The following is a 23,048-nucleotide window of genomic DNA, read 5'->3' on the forward strand; positions in this document are numbered from 1 at the left end:
ACGGGAGAAATCCCAGGTGCTGTCTGACACGAACATACCTTATGTATAAAGCAATTGTAAGACAGCATTTGGAATACTGTGTCCATATATGAAGACCTCATTTGAAAAAAAAAGATTGGGCTTCTTGAGAGGGTCCAAAGATGTGCAACTTGCATGGTGAGATCAGCAAAAGGGTGCCCTTTCTATTATATGGGGTACGAAACTTGCCAACCACGTACCATAGAGGGGGACGTGACTAAAGTTTATAAGGCTCTCAGAGAGGTTAGTAAAATGAATGAAGGCAGAATTTTCACTCTATAAATTCTAGATTCTAGGGGTAAAATTCAAATTACAGGAGAAGTTTAGACTAGAGTGTAAGAAGTTTTCATTTAGCCAGCAAGTTGTTGATTACTGGAAAAAGTTGCCTCCACTGGTAATTTGAGGCTGACAGTTTGAAGAAATTCAAAGGTAAACTGGATAGTTACCTACTTGAGGAGGGGAAGTGCATAATTTGTATTTTCTTATCTAATTTTTCTTTTCTTCTTTCTCACTGATGCAGCAAAAAACTATAGCTTCCTTGCACCTTACTAATACTAATACTTGACACTATACTTTAATAATACTAAATAAGCTAAACCATATTCCTGTGCATAATCAAAGTGTGTTTGTTTGGTGTGCTTTATCTGGCAGTCATTTTGGTCTTTTTTTTATGGCACCGTAAATTTGGTGTTGTCATCAAACTTTCAGTTTTTCAAAGAAATTTTTGTTGGCAATCTTTAAAGAACAATAACCCTCCAAATCACCTGGCCTGTCATATTATAATTTTCACTGTGAAGTAATCTGGAGGATGTTTCTGACAAAATAAATCACTAATAATAGAATATATGAAGAACAATATCTCTAGTGTAAAGAACTAGAAGTTATGGATTCTTAAAGGTCTCTCGAATCCATAATTTGATTATTTCAGGTAGAGTGAATAGGACCCTCACCCCAGGCAGTTATTCCAGGTTTTTCAATCTGTACAATATGCAAACTGACCTGCGAATGCATATTTACACCAATGAGCCAAAACATGACCACCTACCTAATATGATGTTGGTACTCCACATGCAGCCAAAACAGCTCGTACCATGAGGCATAGACACTACAAGATTTCTAAATGTGTCTTGTAGTATCTGATACCAATATGTAACCAACAGATCCTTTAACTCCTGTAAGGTCTGTGGTTGAGATGGCGCAGATCGGAGTTGCTGTTTCAACACAAACCACAGATGCTCAATGGGATTAATGTCTGGGGAATTTGGAGGTCAGGGCAATACCTGGAAATCTTCCTCACGTTCCGCAAACCAGTCTCGAACAATCCGGCGGTGTAGCACGATGCATTATCCTGCTGAAAGACAGCACCGCCAGAGGGGAAGACCGTTGCCATGAAAGGGTGTACCTGGTCAGCAATGATGTTTAGGTAGGTGGTAGCCATCAGAGTGCCCAGCAAATGGATGACTGGACCCAGGGTATTCCAGCAGAACATCACCCAAAAGCATCGCCCACAGTGCATCCAGGTGCCATCACTTCCCCAGGTAAATGATGCACACGTACCCAGCCATCCACATTGTGCAACAAGAAACGTGATTCATCAGACCAAACGACCTTTTTCCAATCAATCAAGGTCCAGTTTCAATGCTCACGTGTCCATTGTAGGCGCTGTCGCCGGTGAACCGTGGTTAGCATCACACTCGGAGCGGCCTGCGGCTATGCAGCCCCATTTTCAGCAGGTTGTTGTTATTGTTATTTGGTTTTTAGCAGCATTAGCAACGAAGGCCATATTGCTCCGGGGATATGCGGTGGTCATTCCCTAACCTTTCCGCATCCTCCGTATTTGATGTTGTCATCAAACATCACGGGCTTGAACCCCGGTCTAATCAAGAAGCGTGTGCTACACACTGCTGCTCCTGCCCACATGGCTACGGAGGCGCCTTTTCAGCAGGGTTCGATGTATTGTGTGTTGTGACACATTACTCCTGTCACCAGCATTCTAATTACCAGTGAGTTGCACCACAGTTGTCCTTCTGTTGCCACGTACCATCCAGGAGAGCCTTTGCTCACCTTGAGCATCAATGAGCCATGGTCGTCCAACACCTCGCTGGCAGTTTGTGGGTTTTCCTTCCTCGGACCACTTTTGGTAGGTTTTTTATTATTTTTTTTTGATAGTTGTTGGCGCATCGGCTTCTGTGGCCATAATGCACCTCTCAAGGTTTTGCAGTACTTTGATCCAAGTCCGAGGCGGGATTCGAGCCCGCGACCTTTGGGTTGCCAGGCAGGCACTTTACCCACCCGGCTAGCCCGGTCGGCCTTTTGGTAGGTACTAACCACAACTGACAGTGAGCATCCCACCAGCTGTACCATTTTGGATATGCTCTGACCCAGTCGTCTGGCCATTACAATTTGGCCTTTGTCAAACTCACTTAAGTTCACCTTTCCCATCTGAAGAACAAGAGTAACACTGATTAACGGAGCTCAGTATCACGTGTTTTTTTATACAATGTCCCGACCCGAGCACGTGCCGTAGTTCACCAGCAGTTGCTTCGATTTGCATGAAAATTCGCTGGTCATAATGTTTTGGCTCATTGGTTTATATATATAGTGTGCTTTAGCACAATGCGAATATTACTGATTGCCCCCAGAAACTTTCTGGCTGTCGTACTGGTCTGTGAACAGTGTCACAGTTGATATGGCAGTGCATTTTTCTGCTGATTTTGTTTGCTAAAAAGGTGCTTCAGAATCGATTTTATTTATTTTACATTATATAAATAGTACAGTTATCACCAGGCGCCTCCGTAGGCAGGTGGGAAGGAGCAGCAGTGCGTAGCACACGCTTCTTGATTAGACCGGGGTTCGAGCCCATCACCACCAAATATGGAGGATGCGGAAAGGTCAGGGAATGACCACTGCATATCCCGGAGCAATATGGCCTTAGTTGCTAATGTTCCTAAAAAAAAAAAAAAAAAAACCAGTTATCACCTTCATTAGATGCCCTTTTCCCCCAGAATATTGTGACAACTGCCTTTGTTCCAAGAACAATTCAATAGCTAATTCCACATACAAATTTACACTGATGATTTACATAAAAATTAAGTATTGTCACCATTAAAATGCAAAATTACAATGCAGTTGTGATTAAATTTTATAGTGACATCATAATACACTACTCACTTAGAGTGCAATGGTCCTGGACTATACTTTGCATCTTCTTGACAAGCTTCTCCTTCTCCTCCTAATGAAACAGACTGTCTAAAATATAAAAGAATCCAAACGTTAACATCCACCAACAACATCCTTTAAATTCTTAAAACATCACAGGAATTTGAATTTTGTTAAAAAATTTAAGTTTTTATCAGTAAAATTCAGTCAAATACACCGAATAACAAAATTAACTAAAATGCCTCTCAGTAGGTGCACTTGCAATTACTAGTTGTACCTATTTATTTTTGCATTTTTTGTAAAGAAATTTTTAAATTTTTAGCACAAACTTTTCTTAAGAGGTACTGTGAATTTCCACCAAGTCGATAGGATGTGTTTTATTGTGTAGAAGAGTTTAAAAATAATGGGAATGAAAAATATGGCATGCAATTACACTAATTTCACACCTTAAGAAAGGAATGCATTCATTATACGAAAATTGTTAAAGAAAGTGAATGTCCCATTAATTTAAAGTTACTAATTAGGGATATAGTGACCTGAGACAGTGCATACACATATAAATAATAAAAAAAAAAGGAAAGTGATTATACGATATACTTGTTGTTATTTGGTTTTTAGGAGCATTAGCAATTAAGGCCATATTGCTCCGGGGATATGCGGTGGTCATTCCCTGACCTTTCCGCATCCTCTGTACAGTCTGTCCTCGTATAGCACGATAGTTGCGTTCCTAGAAATCCTCGTGCAATGCAAAATCGTGCAATATAAACAACAGGCCCTATGGGAAAAGTGGGGTTAGGTGCCGACCACCCAAGATTGAACACACATTTGGAACCAAAACATTACCAAACACAATAAATAATCGGGTAATTTTAATCGTTATAAAATATTTACGTATTTTATAACGATTAAAATACGTAATAAAAATAATATTATGTTATAATAAAGTATTTTTAGTATTTTTTAATACTAAAAAAGTATTTTTTACGAATAAAATACGTATTTTATTCGTAAAATATTTATTATATTAAATAAAATAGTCGTAATAAAATACTTATGTATTTTATAATACGTAAGTATAAGTTATAATGCGTAAGTCGTAATAACATATTGCTAATGCTTTTGCTTCTATCGTAAGCAAACTTGCTTTTTTGTTTGATTTTCTATCCAAAGAGATGACAGCCGTTCCATCTCTTCCAATTCTTTGTGTCTTAATCTAATGGATTTTAACTACACTTTGAGTTGTTCCCGCTATGAAAGTTGTTTTTATTTCCTCTGCTTTCTTTGTAATTCTCGGCGTTGCCTCATTTAGGTCTGTAGCACGTGCAATATCACATGGTCTTTCATTTCGCTCAAAGTGTTTCACAATTTCATATTTTTTCTCTATTGACAGAAGCGGACTGGCCATAAGCCTTACGGGGGAAACCACGGTGGGCCGGAGGCCGATGTGATTTTGGCCATAAACCGTAGTATAAGGCCACTACAAATTTTCCCGGGTAAGAATTTTTGACCCAGTCCGCCTCTGTTTATCGATATTGCTTTTCTTTTTCTCTCTGAATCTGCAGTGTCTTCACCAGGACGCTTCCTTTTCACACCTTTTAAGTATTTTACTCATTTTTAGGGAATAAAGCGCAATTAACGAGGAGGCATGCTTGATACACATAAACAAAGCTGCGCGCGTGTAGCAACTGAATAAATAACACCGTAAAGGCCGAGATACACTATTAATTAACACCTCGCATTTTACTAAAGCACATTTCTAGGGGTTACTACCATAAAACAATAAAAACAATTTCCAGTTGCGTTTCTGCTAGTGGAACCTGTTATAAACTGGTAGTAAACTCCATCTAATTGCATTTGCGATTATACCGATAGCTGGAATTGTGTTGGTTTTTACGTTATTATGGTGAAATGTGTTTCCCCTTCACTGATATAAAACACATAAATACATTTTCAGAATCTTCTTTATTCCTATCGTGTTGCGTTCAGTTGGGGTGATACCACGTTCGACTGCCATTTCTTGTAAACACAAAGGCCAATCGTGTATAAGCGAATTCGGTTCGTGTTATATAAGATAACGTTCCCCTATTTATAAATCGTGTATGATCGAATTCGTGTAATGCAAACACGTGTTATACGAGGACCGACTGTATTTGGTGGTGACAGGCTCGAACCCCAGTCTAATCAAGAAGCGTGTGCTACGCACTGCTGCTCCTTCCCACCTGGCTACGGAGGTGCATGATATACTTGTACTTACACGCGTAGTGTAAAAAAGTAGAGTGGCATCTATTTGGTTTGTTATTTCTTCACTTTATAGCACTCCCTACAAGAATGAAGGGAGTCAACATTTCTGAATTTGTCAAGGATGCATTGCAAATTGAAATCATCTTTGAAAATCTATTTCAGAAGGGGGGGTGGACAGGTCACGTAAAAAAAGTGAGCAGTTCAGACAAAATTCTCCCTCATCAGTATAAAAGCATTATTTAATGAGAGCAAATAATGCTGTCATTTTTCAGAAATGGCAGCAACACTGATCTTATTAAGTTCATTTTCCTTTAATTCTCTGACAGTCTACAGCAGAGGTGTCAAACACATGGCCCGTAGGCCTCGTGCAACCCACAACACTCCTGAGTATGGCCCGAATCAGATTAAAATTTAATTGGGAAATATTCAACAAAATAATAAATATACAATAAAACACGGATAATATTTCATTTTATTAATATTTACATATTTCTTTTTATCTACAGTTCTTATCTGATTTGGATGCATGTATGTGTTAATAAATAAATATAAATAGATATAAATATTAAAAACCAACGCGTTTTCAAGTCAACATGCGGTCCACACTGATCCTCGTAGGGTTTAGTGGCCCCCGTTCTTATGAGTTTGACACCTATGATCTACAGCATGCACAAGGATTCAAGGATTGACTACAGGAAGAGCTGACAATATACACATATTGTTTGACATGTTTTTGACATAGCAAAAATTCAATGAGTGTATTTAAAAAAGAGATACTAATTTTTCAAATACATTTATTAAGTTCAAATCACTTAAGCAAATATTTAAGTGAATGCTTGTAAAATGATAATTGGGTGTACTAACAAGTTAAGAAACGATATTCTGACTATTTTATATCAAAATAACACAATATAACATCATAGTTCACAACAACTGCTGGTTTTATTATGAACTTTACAGAAAAATTTACAAAAAACAAAAAACAAAAAAAAAACTCAATGAAATTTTAAAATGACACTGAAAAAGTCACATCAGTGTCATTTTTCATTCCTCTCCCCTTCATCCTCTCCTCCTAACATTTTCTACTTTCTCCACAGCTTTACTACAGGAAGCCACAGTCTAAGTAGAGACCAGCCACCACATTCAACCACTGAAAAAAGTCATTAAAAATAACAGCTAGGCAAAAACAGTCCAAACAATAGCATCTTGTCAAGCAAATCATATGACCACATCTTTCAACTGACTTCATGTTTGTCATGTGTAAGGATGCACAAGGATTCAGGTTTTGGATATAGTGTGTGATTTTTTATTATTATTTTTTTAATTGTGCCCACTGTGGAAGCTGTTGGTAATTCCGACATCTGGTTTGTGATGAATTCTGTATAATTAACTAATTTCAAAATTAAAATCAGTACTTTCAAATTTATCAAACTTTTTTCTGCTTATAATTATTCTTTTTTGAAACTGATACCAGGATCCTGCATAAAAAAAATATTTCTTTCTTTCTCCCCCCACCAAGTCTCCTAATTTTTTACAATCTCTGTCAAAACCACTTTCACAAAATTCTGTGATGAAAATTTTAATTTAAGTAATTTAAGGCCTATATGCATCTCTGTTCAATTTGTGCCTTAAGTCTCACTCTTGATCCACTGGTGACAGAGGCCAACCTTCAGCCATCACAAAGATTTGGGCTTACGCTCACATTACAGATGACCTAAATGACTAATACAGCAGCAGTTCTCAAACTTTCTGAGCCCACGCCTCCCTTGACCTGTAAAATTTTTCTGGCACCTCCCTTGAAGTAAAACATCTATAATTGTGCAATTTCTTATTTTTAATATGTTAATACAATAATTATTAATACATGAAATGATAATCGGGATATTATTGTATTCTTAAAAAACATTAATGTGATGTTTGTGCTTGCTTTTTATTGCATAATTCATCAAACCTAGGCGTCCCTTTCAAAATGGCGATACGTATTTCTTTTTCAACATTTAATTTTGATCTGTGCTTAGATTTAATGACTGCCAAATGCCAAAAATCCAACTTCACAAAAGTAAGAACTCGCAGAAGGCACTAGTATTTGCAAAACTTTATTGCTACATTCCGGGTACTCATGTTTTGCTAAACACCAAAATTCATATAAAGATAATACAAAAAGGGAACACAATGCATTCTCTTTGTCAAAAATGTCCAAAATATTTTCTATAATTATTTATATTAATAATACAGATCAAATAGTAGTAGATATCTAATAGTAAAAAAATATCATTCTTAATACATTTTTAATATTTGCCATGGAAATCTTACATAAACTATTACATCGTCCGCAATGCCCCTGGTAAATTATGGCACCTCCCCAGGGCATCACAATGCATAGTTTGAGAACCGCTGGACTAATATATCATTTTGTACAAAAACAACATTCGTCAAAAAAAAAGTGAATTCTCTATTTGTCTAAAACTCAGACTGTCATGATAGTGCTCAGTTAGTATTAGCACTATTAGTGGAAAAATGCAAGAAAGTTAAGAATTTTACAACACCAGCCAAAAAAAAAACACCATCTGTCCATCTACTCTAATAGTTTGGCTAATTCTTCCTTGAATTTATTCAAAATACCAGCTTCCACTACACCAGATGGAAGCTTATTTAGCAGTCAACTACCCACTAGCTGGAGGCAAATTTCTGCACATATATCCTGCAACCATCCTTCCTCAATTTGAATTTATGGCACCAAATAAGTCTGAGCAAGAGGAATGATACCATCAGAAATGAGCTAACTCAATCCATTTAAAGCCTTAAACATCTCAATCAGATCTCCCCCATAGGTGCCCAGATGCTGCAATTTGCAAAACTGAAGCCTTTCTTGGTAAGATTAATGAGTGGAACTTTGTTCCACTCATTAATCTTACTGCTCTTCTCCTTTCCTAAAATGAGGATTCCAGAACTGTATGCAGTGCTCAAGATGTGTCCTTACGAATGCCTTTTATAACAAGATAATCACCTCCTTCTCCCAGCAAAATTCCAGTATATCACTGATAAAATCCCTTGAGCTGTCCTAGCAGCCTGTTTGCATATCTGAACTGCATAATTAACCCCATGTCTTTTTCATTCTCCACTACTGTGAGTGTGGTACCACACAAATGGTATGCTATTCGGGATTGACAAATGCAAGGAAATAATTCCTTGCATTTGTCAATGTTAAATTTCATCTCAAGCACATCTGCATAATATTTCTAGATCTAACAAGATCTAGAAATATTAGAAATAGTAGCTTGTTTGTTTGTTATTTGGTTTTTAGGAGCATTAGCAACTAAGGCCATATTGCTCCGGGATATGCGGTGGTCATTCCCTGACCTTTCCGCATTCTCTGTATTTGATGGTGACGGGCTCGAACCCCGGTCTAATCAAGAAGCGTGTGCTACGCACTGCTGCTCCTTCCCACCTGGCTACGGAGGCACCATGTTATAGTAGCATACCCTGATTACTGTTATTAACCATCCTGCCAACCTTTGTATTAATGCAAATATATATTAAGCCTGATATGCCTTCATCAATATCATTATGTTTAAAAATTGAAAACAGTAAAGGGACTCAACAGTGAACTGGGAAACTCCACTAACAGTATTCCAAAAAGAGCAATGCCCACTGATAACCACTCTTTCTACGGCTCAACCAAGTTTTAGAATAGTAGAATCACCTTTTTGGTGGTGAACTGTTTATAATAAAAAAAAATGTGAAAAACAATATTAGCTAACACTAGAAACAAATAGAATTTCTCTAACATGAGCACGAAACCCAAGCCTTCATGGCCAAAAGTTGGTATGTCACTGGAAAGAGGCAAGCAAAAACTGAACATACAGATAAGCATAATTCTTAAATTATTTCAATGCCTATGTTTATATATAATCATAACTAACCTTTAATATTTTGGAATGGAAGCCTGTTAAGCAATGAACTGTTTATAATAAAAAAAATATTTTTAAATAAACATGATATAGTATTATTATAAAAAAATAACCAAAGCTCAGAAATGAAATTATTTACCCAGAGAACTTAAATATTGAAATACTGGACTATTTTAGGAATTGGTAATGGCTGCCCAGACAGTTAATACTACAACGTAAACATGCTAATATTGCATACTTACAACAAAGCAGCATGAAGAAAATTCATTCCCTCATCAGCAAGCTGCTGAACTTCCTGGAGCAATATTTCATTACTTGGCTGAGATATAGAAGAAAAAAAATATATACAAATATTAATTTTTATGCACAAATTTAATCTTCTTTCAGAAGATTCTACAAAATCATTACTTAAAATTAATTTGGCAATTATGCAAAACATTCCAAAATAAATCAACTGGTAACAACTAATAAATCAACTTCATCATATGAAGTGGAAGTGGTTATTTTTTATTTATTTTTTTTGGCTGATGCTGCATAAGATTGCTTTCTTGTATCAAATGCCTCTACTAATGCTAATGCTATTGTTATATTATTTTTACATTATTGCATTTTTTTACATTTATTACATGCGTTTTTTACAGTTTTATATTTTTTACAATTATTACATTAAGGGAACAAAAGGGTACTCTAATCAAGAAACACTTCAGTTCTGCAAGTTCTTCGGTTCAGATAGTTGTAGGAGAGATATGTAGAAATTTTATTTCCAGCAGGTAGCTGATTGCTGAAACAAGCTTTCATCTGGTGTTGTGGAAGTGTACAGTTTCAATAAATTTAAGGAAAGGCTAGACAAACTGTTAGACAGGTGATGTAGAAAGGTTTTTTTTTTTTTTTTCTTATTTACATACTGCTGTAGTAAACAAGAATATTCTAGTATAGCAAACTCCTATTATAGTGCTTTCAAAGTGAGAGATCCCAAGCACTATAAACAGAAAAGCATTATAAACTGGATCCCCTCTCCACCTTCGCAGAATCATAGGAGCCGGAAAAAAGTGCACTACGAGTAGGAGTGTCATAATGCAAATTTACTCTAGTATTAGCAGCAGTAGTAGTATTTTGATATCTCCTAGATTCAGAACTATGCATGCCAGTATAGAATCTACATGGTGTGAGGATGTCAGAAGCAAAAGAAAAATACCAGAATAATGTTATACTACAGACCACAAGACTGTGAAGAGGATGATGAAAACCTACTACATCAAGATGGAATTGGAGAACAAGTGTGAATGCCTTATTATGGATAATTTCAATTTACACTTTATTGATGGAGTAAGTGAGGGGAAAACTCATCACGTGATGCAAAATTTTTAAATTTACTAGATGACAATTATAACTGTCATCCGGTTGATTTAGATCTAGCAAGAATATTCTATTCTTGCTATATCCTGATCAGCACCCATAAAAGCTAGTTCAGGGGAGACCACTGGGCAGCAGTACAGGAATCCTTTTGGAGGGGGGGTAGAGAGAGAGAGATTGTTGTTAAAGGCAAGGGTTTAATTCATAACAATTTAAGAAGCTAAACAGGTTCTAAAACTTTAAAGATAGTGTAAGGCAAACAAGGGGAGAATTATAAAATAGCTTTAAAGCAGCAGTAACAGAAGACAAGAATTCATATGTATATACAGTTATGCCCCCATATCCGCTGATTCAGTTACCCGTGGTTAACCACGGAAAAAAAACGAAAACACTTATTGACAAATGGGCCTGGAGTACTGGGGTCCATAGTTTAATAATTTCAAATAGATATTTACAGTATACCCAGTTATAAAATATAAGTACAAATTCAGCAGCTTTCGGAACACGTGTCCCTTTATCAACTGACAAATTTGAATACATTACAAGCAAAGTGTGGCACGTTACTCATGCGTCATTGTTGTAGCACGGACGTGTGCTGCCTTACGCCAGTGATCATCCATCAATAAAACGGTTGTCTCTAGGATGGGATGTATACGCATGCCTTTCTGGCGATTTAATGCCTTAGGGTTGTTTATTATGTTTAGTGACTCTAGCCATAGGTGGTGGCGAAAGTGTCGCGCGTGGTCCACTATCTCAAAGTCGTGCTTGGGGTCAAGATCGTGGTTAGTAGCCCAAAAATGTTCTGCAAGCACGGACTGGTCAGTTTCGGCAAGCCGGATTGCTCTGTCGTGTTCCGTGAGGCGATCCTGGAGACGTCTCGATGTCTCACCTACGTAGCAACTGTTACAGGCCCTACAGGTGATACGGTACACTACATTGCTGCGTAAGACAGGTGTGACAGGGGTCTTCACACTGGAGACAAGTGAACGTAGGTTCCTACCGGGTAATTGCACACATTTGATGTTCTAACTTCTCAGGATCTTCGAGATACGTCCTGACACTCCTGGATAGTACGGAATGTAGGCGGACGATATGCCGACTTGCTTCGGAGGTCTTGGGTTGGAAGTAAGTTCTTGTGCCTGTAACAAGCATCTGTTTAGTACATGGGATGGATAACCGCATCTGGTTAGGTCCGCCTTCACATGGGAGATCTCGTTACGTCTAATTGTGTCGGTGCTGGAATGGCTCCAGGCCCTGGAGAACAGGGTGCGGGCAGTGCTATTGAGATGGCTTGGAGCGTGGCCGGACCCGTAGTTGGTGAATTGACTGCACCACATGGGTTTGCGGTATACTGAGGTCTCTAGACGTGGGCCTACGCGATGCACTAGCACGTCCAGAAACGGGAGCGAACCGTCCACCTCTGATTCTACGGTAAACTTGATGAAATTGGATAGAGAGTTGAGGTGTTCTAGTAGTACCGTTTCAGAACCACATGGTATTATGGTAAAAATGGAAAACACTTAACACGTACTACTCGCGTGTCCAATACGATGCTTCCCTTTATTTTTTATGATGTTGATTTTAAATCTAATAGCTTCCCTTTATTTTTTAAAAGGTTGCGTATGGTTTGGTCACCAACATTATAATGGTTCTTTGGAGATTTAATGGATGCACCATTTTCAAACTTTTTGTTTAATTTGAAAGCACAACTCTTGCATTCGCCCATCATTTTCACGATTTCTAAACAAAAAAAAATTCCAACATCTCTGACATAAATAACGAAACTAAATTTTTCCTTTTGCAGTGCGACAAAACACAACAATCGACATGACGCACTAAATCAAACTAAACATTTGGTCTCTTTTTTTTTTGTTTTGAGTAATAGGTGTGAAGACAGCGGGGGTTGCAAGATAATAGCTATGCCAGTGGTTTTCAACCGGGGTGCCGCAACAACATTCCAGGAGTGCCACGTAATTTAGGTTTAAGTTACTTAAACTTATTATTTTTTAATTTATATGTTTATTTCATTATAAAAAGGTGTACAGTATCTTTTTAATTTTGTGGTGATCTATAATTGATGTTTACTTAGTACCTCTATATAAAAAATAAAATTATATACTGTATACATATATAGAGTAGGAGTAGGAGTGTGCTATAGGCCTAATGACTCTGATGAGTATAATAAGATATTGTACAGGGAAATAGAGTGGGCCAGTAAATCTGAGAGTCTTATAATGGGGGACTTTAATTTCCCAGATATTGACTGGAATTTGTGGGTTGGTCACTCGCACACTAGCAAGGCTTTTGTGGATTTATTGGATGATTGTTTTCTACATCAGCATGTTCGTGAGGCAACAAGAGGGAGCAATACTCTTGATCTGATTATCAGTAGTGATTCTTCATGCATTAAGAACCTGCAGATAAATGAACCACTAGGTGGCAGTGATCACAGTGTGTTGAAGTGGGATTTACTCAAGGAGGTAACTACCATCAGAGGTAAAGGGAAGGGTTTTTGTTTTCGTAAAGGCGACTATGATGGTCTGAGACAGTATTTAAATTCTATACAGTGGGACCAACTGATGATGTTACCAACAGCAAACTCAAAATGGGAAGCATTCAAGGAACTAATCTTGGAGGCTACCAGGCTTTACATACCAACTAAGAAATATTGTTCAAGGTTTAGGCCTAAATGGTTGTCAGATGAACTAATGAGACATGTGGCAGAGAAGAAAAATGCATGGGATACATACAAATTAATGGGTGACATGGAAACCTATGATAGATATAAGTTGGTCTGTAACCAAGTCACAAAGGAGATTAGGCAGGCAAAGGCAGACTATGAAAAATCCTTGGCAAAGGATGCAAAGAAAAACAGAAAAGAGTTTTTTACATACTTGAACTCGAAAAGGAAAGGGATGAATCAGATTGGTCCACTGGATATTGATGGTTCAACAGTTGAGGATCCTGCTCAGGTGGCTAACAATCTAAACGAGTATTTTGCATCTACATTCACGCATGAGGAGTTATTCAGGAAGGAGAATGATGTAGGTAAAGTAAACATTGGCAGTGAGCTGGATGATTTTGTAATAACTGAGAGGAAAGTGGAGGAGAGATTGTTGAGGATAAACATAAAAAAGGCACCTGGGGTGGATGGGATCTATCCAGTTATATTAAAGGAGGCAGCAAAGGAAGTATGCAAACCCCTAGCCATAATTATGAGAGCTTCTTTGGACTCAGGGGAGGTGCCCATAGACTGGAGATGTGCAAATGTAACCCCAATTCACAAAGGAGGATCAAAGGCTGACACAAGTAATTATAGACCTGTTAGTTTAACTTCTGTTCCAGGTAAATTAATGGAGGCACTGGTTAAAGAAGCACTGCAGGATCATCTAGACAAGAATTCAGTTATAGCTCAGACGCAGCATGGTTTTGTTAAGGGCAGGTCTTGCCTGACCAATTTGATTGGATACTATGATGTAGTCACAAAAGAACTGGATGCAGGGAATAACTTTGATATTATATACTTGGATCTTAGAAAGGCTTTTGATACTGTTGCACATGGAAGACTGCTGCACAAATTGGAGCAGTGTGGCATTGGAGGCAAATTGCTGCTATGGATAAGGGGATGGTTGAGTGGCAGAAGACAGAGAGTGGTAATCAATGGACACTGCTCAACGTGGACTAATGTTATTAGTGGAGTTCCTCAAGGTTCAGTGTTGGGTCCGTTGTTGTTTTCGGTGTTTATGAATGATATTGATGATGGGATATCAAGTTTAATGTCCAAGTTTGCAGATGATACAAAGGTTGGCAGGGTCGTTAAGGACAATACTGACGCTATGCTGCTGCAACAGGATCTGGAAAGGTTGAACAGATGGGCTGAGAGGTGGCAAATGAGGTTTAACATCGACAAATGTAAAGTGCTGCATATGGGAAACAGTAACCCCAGAGCAACGTATCAACTCTGCGGTACTACACTGACAGTGGTGGAGAATGAAAAGGACCTGGGGGTAATTGTGCAGGCAGATATGAAGTTCTCTGAGCAGTGCAGACGAGCTGCAAGAGTAGCACATGGTGTCTTGTCAATGATATACAGGAATTTTTCTAGCAGGGATAAGGAGGTGATTATTCCCTTGTATAAGGCAATGGTAAGGCCACATCTTGAGTACTGTATACAGGTCTGGAGGCCTCATTTCAAGAAGGATGTAGAGCTGCTGGAACGGGTACAGAGAAGGGCAACAAGATTAGTAAATGGAACAAAGGGTTGCTCTTACGAAGAAAGGCTTAAGTTTTGCAAATTACAGAGTCTGGAGACTAGGCACCGGCGAGGTGATCTGATAGAGGTGTATAAGGCTTTGAATGGTTTGAGCATGCTCAATGCCAATGGGATTCTTCATCTTTCTCAGAATAATCACCTCAGAGGGCATAAATTCAAATTGAGGAAGGACGGATGTCGGATAGATGTGCGGAAATTTGCCTTTGGCCAGCGGGTGGTTGGTTGGTGGAACCGACTTCCATCACTTGTTGTTGAAGTTGATAGCCTAAACAAATTTAAAGCTCAACTGGACAGGTATTTCGAACGAACGGAGGGGTGAAATGGGAGTGGTGTGTTTTTTTTTTTTTTTTTGGCTGATGCTGAATAAGCTTGCTTTCTTGCATCATATGCCTCTGCTAATGCTAATGCTAATGCTAATTTTTATTATGAAATGTAATTTTTATAATTATATTGTAATAAATATCATATAACATATATATATTTTAATATTTTATATATATACGGATATATACAGAGAGAGAGAGAATCGGATATAACAGGCAGAAAATTGAGTAGGGGTGCCGCAAAATAAAATAAATTACTTAGGGGTACCATTATTAAAAAAATGGTTGAAAACCACTGAGCTACACAAAACTCCCAATGATGACGCCGGTTCTTGTCGCTTATTTACTTGTAAAATATCTGTTTATGCCTATTGTAGTTATTACATGAATTTTTATGATTTCTGGTTGATTTTTTTTTTTTTTTTTTTTTTAATTTGGAGTCTTGAAGTGTCCTGGTTAATCCAATCCTGGTAAATCAAGAGTCTGCTGTACTTTAATATTACCATATTTAATGTTGGTAATGTCTTACTGTGTGTTTCATTTATCAATTAAACTTTATTATATGTATGTATGTACAAGAAAATCATGTTATATATGGGGTCAGCAGGTGTTCACTTATATCCGTGGTTTCAGCCATCCACGGTAGGTCTTGGAACGTATATCCCATGTGGATACGGGGGGGAAGGGGGGGGTCTTACTGTATAAGAAAATACAGTGCAAGGAGGATGCCGAGACAGAAGAACAAAGAACTGGCTAGTTGAGAGTAGAAAAGATAGGATACAAAAGTTATGGCATGAAGGAAAAGCACTGAAGCCTACAACTACAAGATGATCTGTAATAGTGCCTATCCTGTCAGAGAGGGTTAAGCAGACAAAGGTCAGCTTACAAGAAATCACTGGCTAAGAGAGCAAAGATTGAGTACAAGGAATTTTTACATATGTAAATGCAAAGAGGAAAGAAGAATAAATCAGAATTACTAATGTTATTAGTGGAGTCCTCCAGGGTTCAGTGTTGGGCCTATTGTTTTCTGTATTCATTAATGATATCAATGATGCTATATTAGGCTTAATTTCCAAGTTTGCAGATGATACGTAGGTCGGCAGGGTTGTTAATGACACTAATGACAGTACACTGCTGCAACAGGATCTAGAAAAGTTGAGTAGATTGGCTGAGAGGTGGCAACTGAAGTTTAACATTGACAAATGTAAAGTACTGCATATGGGAAGCAGTAACCCCAGAGTTTTTTTTTTTTTTTTTTTGGTAGTTGTTGGCGCATAGGCTTCTGTGGCCATAATGCACCTCCCAAGGTTTTTGCAGTACTTTGATCCAAGCCCGAGGCGGGAATCGAACCCGCGACTTTTGGTTTGCCAGGCAGGCACTTTACCCACCCGGCTAGCCCGGTCGGCTAACCCCAGAGTAATGTATCAACTATGTGGTACTACACTGACAGAGGTAGAGAGTGAAAAGGACCTGGGGGTAATTGTGTAGGCAGATATGAAGTTTTCTGAGCATTGCAGACAGTCTGCAAGAGTAGCTCATGGTGTCTTGTCAATGATATACAGGAATTTTTCTAGCAGGGATATGGAGGTGATTATCCCCTTGTATAAGGCAATGGTCAGGCCACTGTATACAGGTCTGGAGGCCTCATTTTAAGAAGGATGTAGAGCTGTTGGAATGAGTACAGAGAAGGGCAACAAGATTAGTGAATGGAACAAAGGTTGCTCTTACGAAGAAAGGCTTAAGTTTTGCAAATTAAAGTGTCTGGAGACTAAGCACCTGCGAGGTGATCTGATTGAGATGTATAAAACCTTGAATGGTTTGAGCATGCTCAATGCTGATGGGATTCTTCCTCTTGCTCAGAATAATCACCTGAGAGTGCATAAATACAAATTGAGGAAAGACAGTTGTAGGATAGATGTGCGGAAGTTTGCCTTTAGCCAGCGGATGGTTGATTGCTGGAACAAACTTCCATCTGTCGTAGAAGTTGATAGCTTAAACAGATTCAAGGCAAAACTAAACAGACATTTGGAGACCAGGTGGATGAGTGAAATGAGAAGGAGGTGTATGTTTTTTTTTTTTTTTGTTGTTGTTGTTTTTTTTTTTGGCTGAAGCTATATAAGCTTGCTTTCTTGCATCATGTGCCCTTGCTAATGCTTTATAGACAACAGACCTATCATAACAAGGAAAACTGTCAAGGAAAGTGAAATGAAAAACAAGTGAAGATATGCAACATGAAATGAGCAATACTGAAATTAAACAAGACTTTATTAGAAAATGATTTTGATTAATCATCGATTTTGATGTCCATTGATTACTACTCTGTCTTCTCCCACTCAACCATTCTTTTATCCATTGTAGCAACTTGCTCTTAATGCCATACTACTCCAACTCGTACGGTACTACTCTTCCATGTGAACAGTATCAAAAGTTTTCCTAAAATCCAAATATATGATATCAAAATTATTTTCTGCATCCAGTTCCTTTGTGACTACATCATATTATCCAATAAAATTGGTCAGACAAGACTTCCCCTTAGCAAACCCATGCTGTGTCTGAACTATAACTGCAGTCTTGTCTAGATGACCCTGCAGTGCTTCTTTAACCAGTGACTCCATTATTTTTCCCTGGAACAGAAGTTAAACTAACAGGTCTGTAATTACTCGAGTCACCTTTCGACCCCCCTTTGTGAATTGGGGAAACATTTGAGTAGCTCCAGTCTGTGGGGACCTCCCCTGAGTCCAAGGATTCCTTCATAATCATGGCTAAGGGTCTTCTTACTTCCTTTGCTGCCTCCTTTAATATAACTGAATAGATCCCATCCACTCCAGGTGCCATCCTTATTTTTCCTCCACTTTGCTCTTAGTTATTACAAAATCATTTAGCTCCCTGCCACAGTTTGATAAACCTCTGGCATTTCCCTCCCTGAATAATTCCTGTGTGAATATAGATGCAAAATACTCATTCAGTTTGTCAGCTACCTGACAACTGAACTTTATATTCTCTTTTAAATTTAAAAAAAAAACAAAAATCTTCAATAACTCAATTTTATTATTATGCATGGAAAGCTAATCTGGGCAAGCAGTTTTTGCTTTTTGAAACTGTGTTCATTAATATAAAACTCACTCTCTCACTCTCTCCCCCTCCCTCCCTCCCTCTAATATTATTAGATGTTTTAGTATTAGAATAGCAAATTATGCAAGGAAACAAGACTTTTTCTGCGTTTGTCAAAAATATGTAGGATGGGAAAGAGTGGCCATCCAATTTAACCTTAAATCCCACCTCAACGACAACTGGAAGTAATTTATTTTAATGTTCTACAGCCCACTACCCAAAAGTAAACTTTGAAATCCAGTTTTCTGTTACTTCCTACAATTTTACCTTCTAAACCATTCCTTATAAAGAGAATGCTTAGTGTGCCTTACCAATCACTGCCCTCCTTTAAATCCAAGGCAATTCCCAATCTTTTTATGATCAAATCACATTCACATTTCAGCAATGTTTTACATCCCAATATTAATTCCTATGACATTATAGAAAATACTGACAGACTAAAATATTTACCAAAAAAAATATTGTTTTATAGCTTTTGCAAGTTGTATTTATGTATATTTAAAGTTGCCATATAATGTTTTTAATTATTTTATTCATTATTATTATTTACTACTTTTTCTTTTGAACTGCATACAGAATTACACATGATCCATTACAGATGTGCCAGCAACCCAGAGTTTTGGTCGTAACACATAGGCTGGGAACAGAAATCAAAATAGATGTCGTTGTTCGGTTTTTAGGAGCATTAGCAATTAAGGCCATATTGCTCCGTGGATATGCGGTGGTCATTCTCTGACCTTTTCGCATTCTCCTTATTTGGTGGTCACGGGCTCGAACCCCGGTCTAATCAAGAAGCGTGTGCTAAGCACTGAGCAGCAGTTCGCCAAAATCAAAATAGAATACTGCATGCATGCATAATTAATCTACACACACATATATGTATATTGTAATGAATATGACAGATAAAATTAAAGATGGCAGTGCAAGTCACACGGAAAGCCAATGGCCAAAAGGAAGAAGACAGCCGAAAAGATTACCTCATTAAATTTAGTATAGATTCATTCTAAATATTATTTATAATCTTAAAATACTGTCTTCATTTTTGGAATATTTCGTTCCTTTTTATATCTCTATACACTCACATTTCAAAATTGATTATAGGTCACTGGTAATCAATTTTTTGCAGCTCTCTTTCACGTTAGTTTTATTACTATAAAATATGAATATAGAGAATTGTTCCTATTTGTTACTGGTTTGGTTGCAACTATCGTACTGACCACGTATTTTCATGTCATCATTTTCAGGTATAGATTTTTTACGCTTTTTAGTAATTATTAATCTTTCAGCCTTCATTTGTACTTCATACTTTTACACCCAGTTTTAATTTTACTTTCATTATAAACACTACGAAGGTACTACCTTGTTCATACTTTGTGAAAGGTATATAGCTTTTCCTTTTTGATTTACATTTGTATTCATAAATTTTCTCTTACACAGATGTGGGCAAGTATGGAACTGCAGTCCTTTGATGCATTGTCAGTGTAGTCCCCTGAAGAAATACCTGATCGTGTATCAATGTTTACTTTGGCTGACATCAGATTTAATTGCATATTTGCTCCACTTCCCACACATATATATACATACATGCATATATACATATACACACACATATATATACATACATGCATATACACACACATATATATACATACATGCATATACACACATATATATACATACATGCATATATACATATACACACATATATATACATACATGCATATATACATATACACACACATATATATACATACATACATATATACATATACACACACATATATATACATACATATATACATACATACATATATACATATACACACACATATATATACATACATACATATATACATATACACACACATATATATACATACATACATATATACATATACACACACATATATATACATACATACATATATACACACACATATATACATCACATATATATATATATCAGGTGTCTGGATACGCCAATCACCTCCATTGCTGACTGCATTACACACAGCTTAGTTGGCCATACCTCCCTAATGCTTCCGACATCTTGTTGAATCAATGCCACGTCAGATAGCTGCTGTGCTGTGTACATATATGCATGTATATACATACATAGACATATATACACATACATGCAAATACACACACACACACACACACATGCAAATATACACAATGAGTGATCACTGAATTATGACCACCCCTATGAAAATTGAATGTGACCCATTGACCACGTGAGGTATGAGCGTGCGCAGTTAGTCGACCTATGTAGCATAGATAATGCGTCGATGGTCCAGTAGGTAGTAAAATTCCGAGCGTGATGGGTAGAGTAAAAGGAAGGATTTATCAGACTAGGATAATGGACAGATTGTGGGAGCTCAACAAGCTGGTGCCTCGCTTTCCCAAACGGCTGAATAAAGGACTAGGATAAAGAACAGATTGTGGGAGCTCAACAAGCTGGTGCCTCGCTTTCCCAAACGGCTGAATAAAGGCCTAGGATAAAGAACAGATTGTGGGAGCTCGACAAGCTGGTGCCTCGATTTCCCAAACAGCTGAACTGGTGGGGGCGTTCAAAAGTCGCCGTTGTTAAAGTGTACCAGGACTGGCATCAAAATGGTCAAACAATGACCCGACGGCAAAACTGCAAAGGTCAGCGAAAGTTGATGTTAAGAGGTGAACACTGGGTCCGACGACTCATACAGGCAAACAGGCACAGCACTGTTGAAGAGTTGACTACCCAATACAACATGGGTCAACCCGGAACAATATCTGGCATGACAATGCATCGCACGCTTGCACGTATGGGCTATATCAACAGACGACCCTTACGGCATCATCTCCTAACCAAGATTCATCGGCATAAAAGACTCGCCTGGTGCAAAGAGCATGCAAGTTGGATGTTAGAAGACTGGAAGAAGGTGTGCTGGTCAGATGAGTCACGTTATTTACTTCACACCGTGGATGGTCATGTATGGATTTGGTGTCAACAACATAAGGCTCTTGATCCATCATGCATGGTATCAAAAGTGTGGGACATGTTTCACTGGCAGGAACTTGGACCCTGGTGCATGCTGAACAACGTATCACTGGTCTCCACTATCATCAACTGCTTGCTGACTGTGTACACCCTGCTACGTTACACTCTTTCCTGAATGGTGATGGTGTCTTCCAAGATGACAATGTGCCGAGCCATCAGGCACTTGACGTGCAGGAATGGTTAGAGAAACACAGTTCTGACTTCCAGCCTATTGACTTACCTCCGAACTCCCCTGATATCAATCCCATAGAGCACTTGTGAGACACTATGAAAGGCATATCAGGCATTTGGATACACTAATCACCTCCATTGCTGACGGCATTACACACAGCTTGGTTGGCCATACCTCCCGAATGCTTCCAACATCTTGTTGAATCAATGCCACGTCGGATAGCTGCTCTACTGTAGGAGGACCTACGAAGTATTGGGTAGGTGGTCATAATTCAGTGATCACTCTGTGTGTGTGTGTGTGTGTGTGTGTACACCATATACGTGTGTGTGTGTGTGTGTGTGTGTGTGTGTGTGTGTGTGTGTGTGTGTGTGTGTGTGTGTACACACATGCATATAACATATGCATAAAATATTGCATGCAAATTTTCAATTGATTTGCATCTAATGAATAACTTTGAGAAGCAAATTTATCAAATTTTCTAATTTTAGTAACCCCTACAATATATTAAATTTAAATACTGTGAATGGTTTCAAACCTATGAGTCTAATTCTTATTTGTGCACTTTTGCTTCATGGATATGATCATTGCAAAGGCAGATAGATATCTGCATCACTATGTTAGAAAAGATATATATCTTTTATATGCAATCCATAACACAATGTATCAATGTTTATATCAGCATCACAGTGTTTATATCAACTTCTCTAATTTTAGTTTTAGAATAAAAGGTGCTTCCTTCTCAAAAGAAAGTCTTCTCTTTAGTGCTCAATATCAAGGCAACTCATGATTACAAAATTCATATGAACAATCATGCTATTAGAAAAAACTTATCAAAGTAAAAGTTCAGCTTTTGCTGAAATATGTCCTGGATAATCCCTGGTATGTGTTGAAACACTCAGATGTGGAGCTTGCAGTCTGTCTCCTATCAGTGCAGCTTAACTTTCTAGAACACACTGTTGCTTCAAAGTCTATAACCCTCTCAACAACACAGAGGGTGTGGTAGTCACCCAAACTTACAACTTCATTTAAACGTAAGCAAATTCTGTACCAAAAATGGAAATTATCAGGCAATATTCAAGATAGGACTGCTTTTGCAAGGGTCAGAGTAATCTTCAAAAGAGCAAAATCCCTATCAATAAGACATAACCTCCATGCTACCCTTGATGAAAATAAGCCTCCGTTCTCAGAGAAAGCAATTTTCCTGAAGCAGTAAATAAGAAGACTGGCACATTAAGGTTTGCTACAAAATCAAATCCTATGCTTCAGGTACTTGAAAATATTGAACACCAGGCCATCCAGTATTCTGTGCTGCTGACCCGGCAACAGCTGGTTCAGATAATACCCCAGATTTTATCCCGAAACATTTGAGTCCACCCACATATCCTAGAATCACATATATAATGAAATTCTAGTTTAACAATATTTCTCCACTAGACTGAAATATTTA

At 37.8% G+C, this 23,048-nt stretch overlaps 1 protein-coding gene across 3 annotated transcripts in view; it reads right to left on the reverse strand.

The window, feature by feature from the left end:
* LOC150083001 (pyridoxal-dependent decarboxylase domain-containing protein 1) overlaps positions 1-23,048 on the reverse strand; it is a 395,987-nt gene that overhangs the window by 367,355 nt on the left and 5,584 nt on the right. For all 3 annotated transcript variants that reach the window (XM_090377732.1, XM_090377731.1, XM_090377730.1), the window contains exons 2-3: positions 9,572-9,648; positions 3,190-3,267 (exon numbers count right to left, since the gene is read on the reverse strand). In XM_090377732.1, the coding sequence (XP_090233858.1) occupies positions 3,190-3,267; positions 9,572-9,648 (155 nt within the window). The remainder of the gene's footprint in view (positions 1-3,189; positions 3,268-9,571; positions 9,649-23,048) is intronic.

This window comes from Mastigoproctus giganteus, chromosome 7 (genome assembly GCF_048544385.1).
Source record: "Mastigoproctus giganteus isolate SK-2022 chromosome 7, ASM4854438v1, whole genome shotgun sequence".
In the NCBI taxonomy this organism is placed as follows: Eukaryota; Metazoa; Arthropoda; class Arachnida; order Uropygi; family Thelyphonidae; genus Mastigoproctus; species Mastigoproctus giganteus.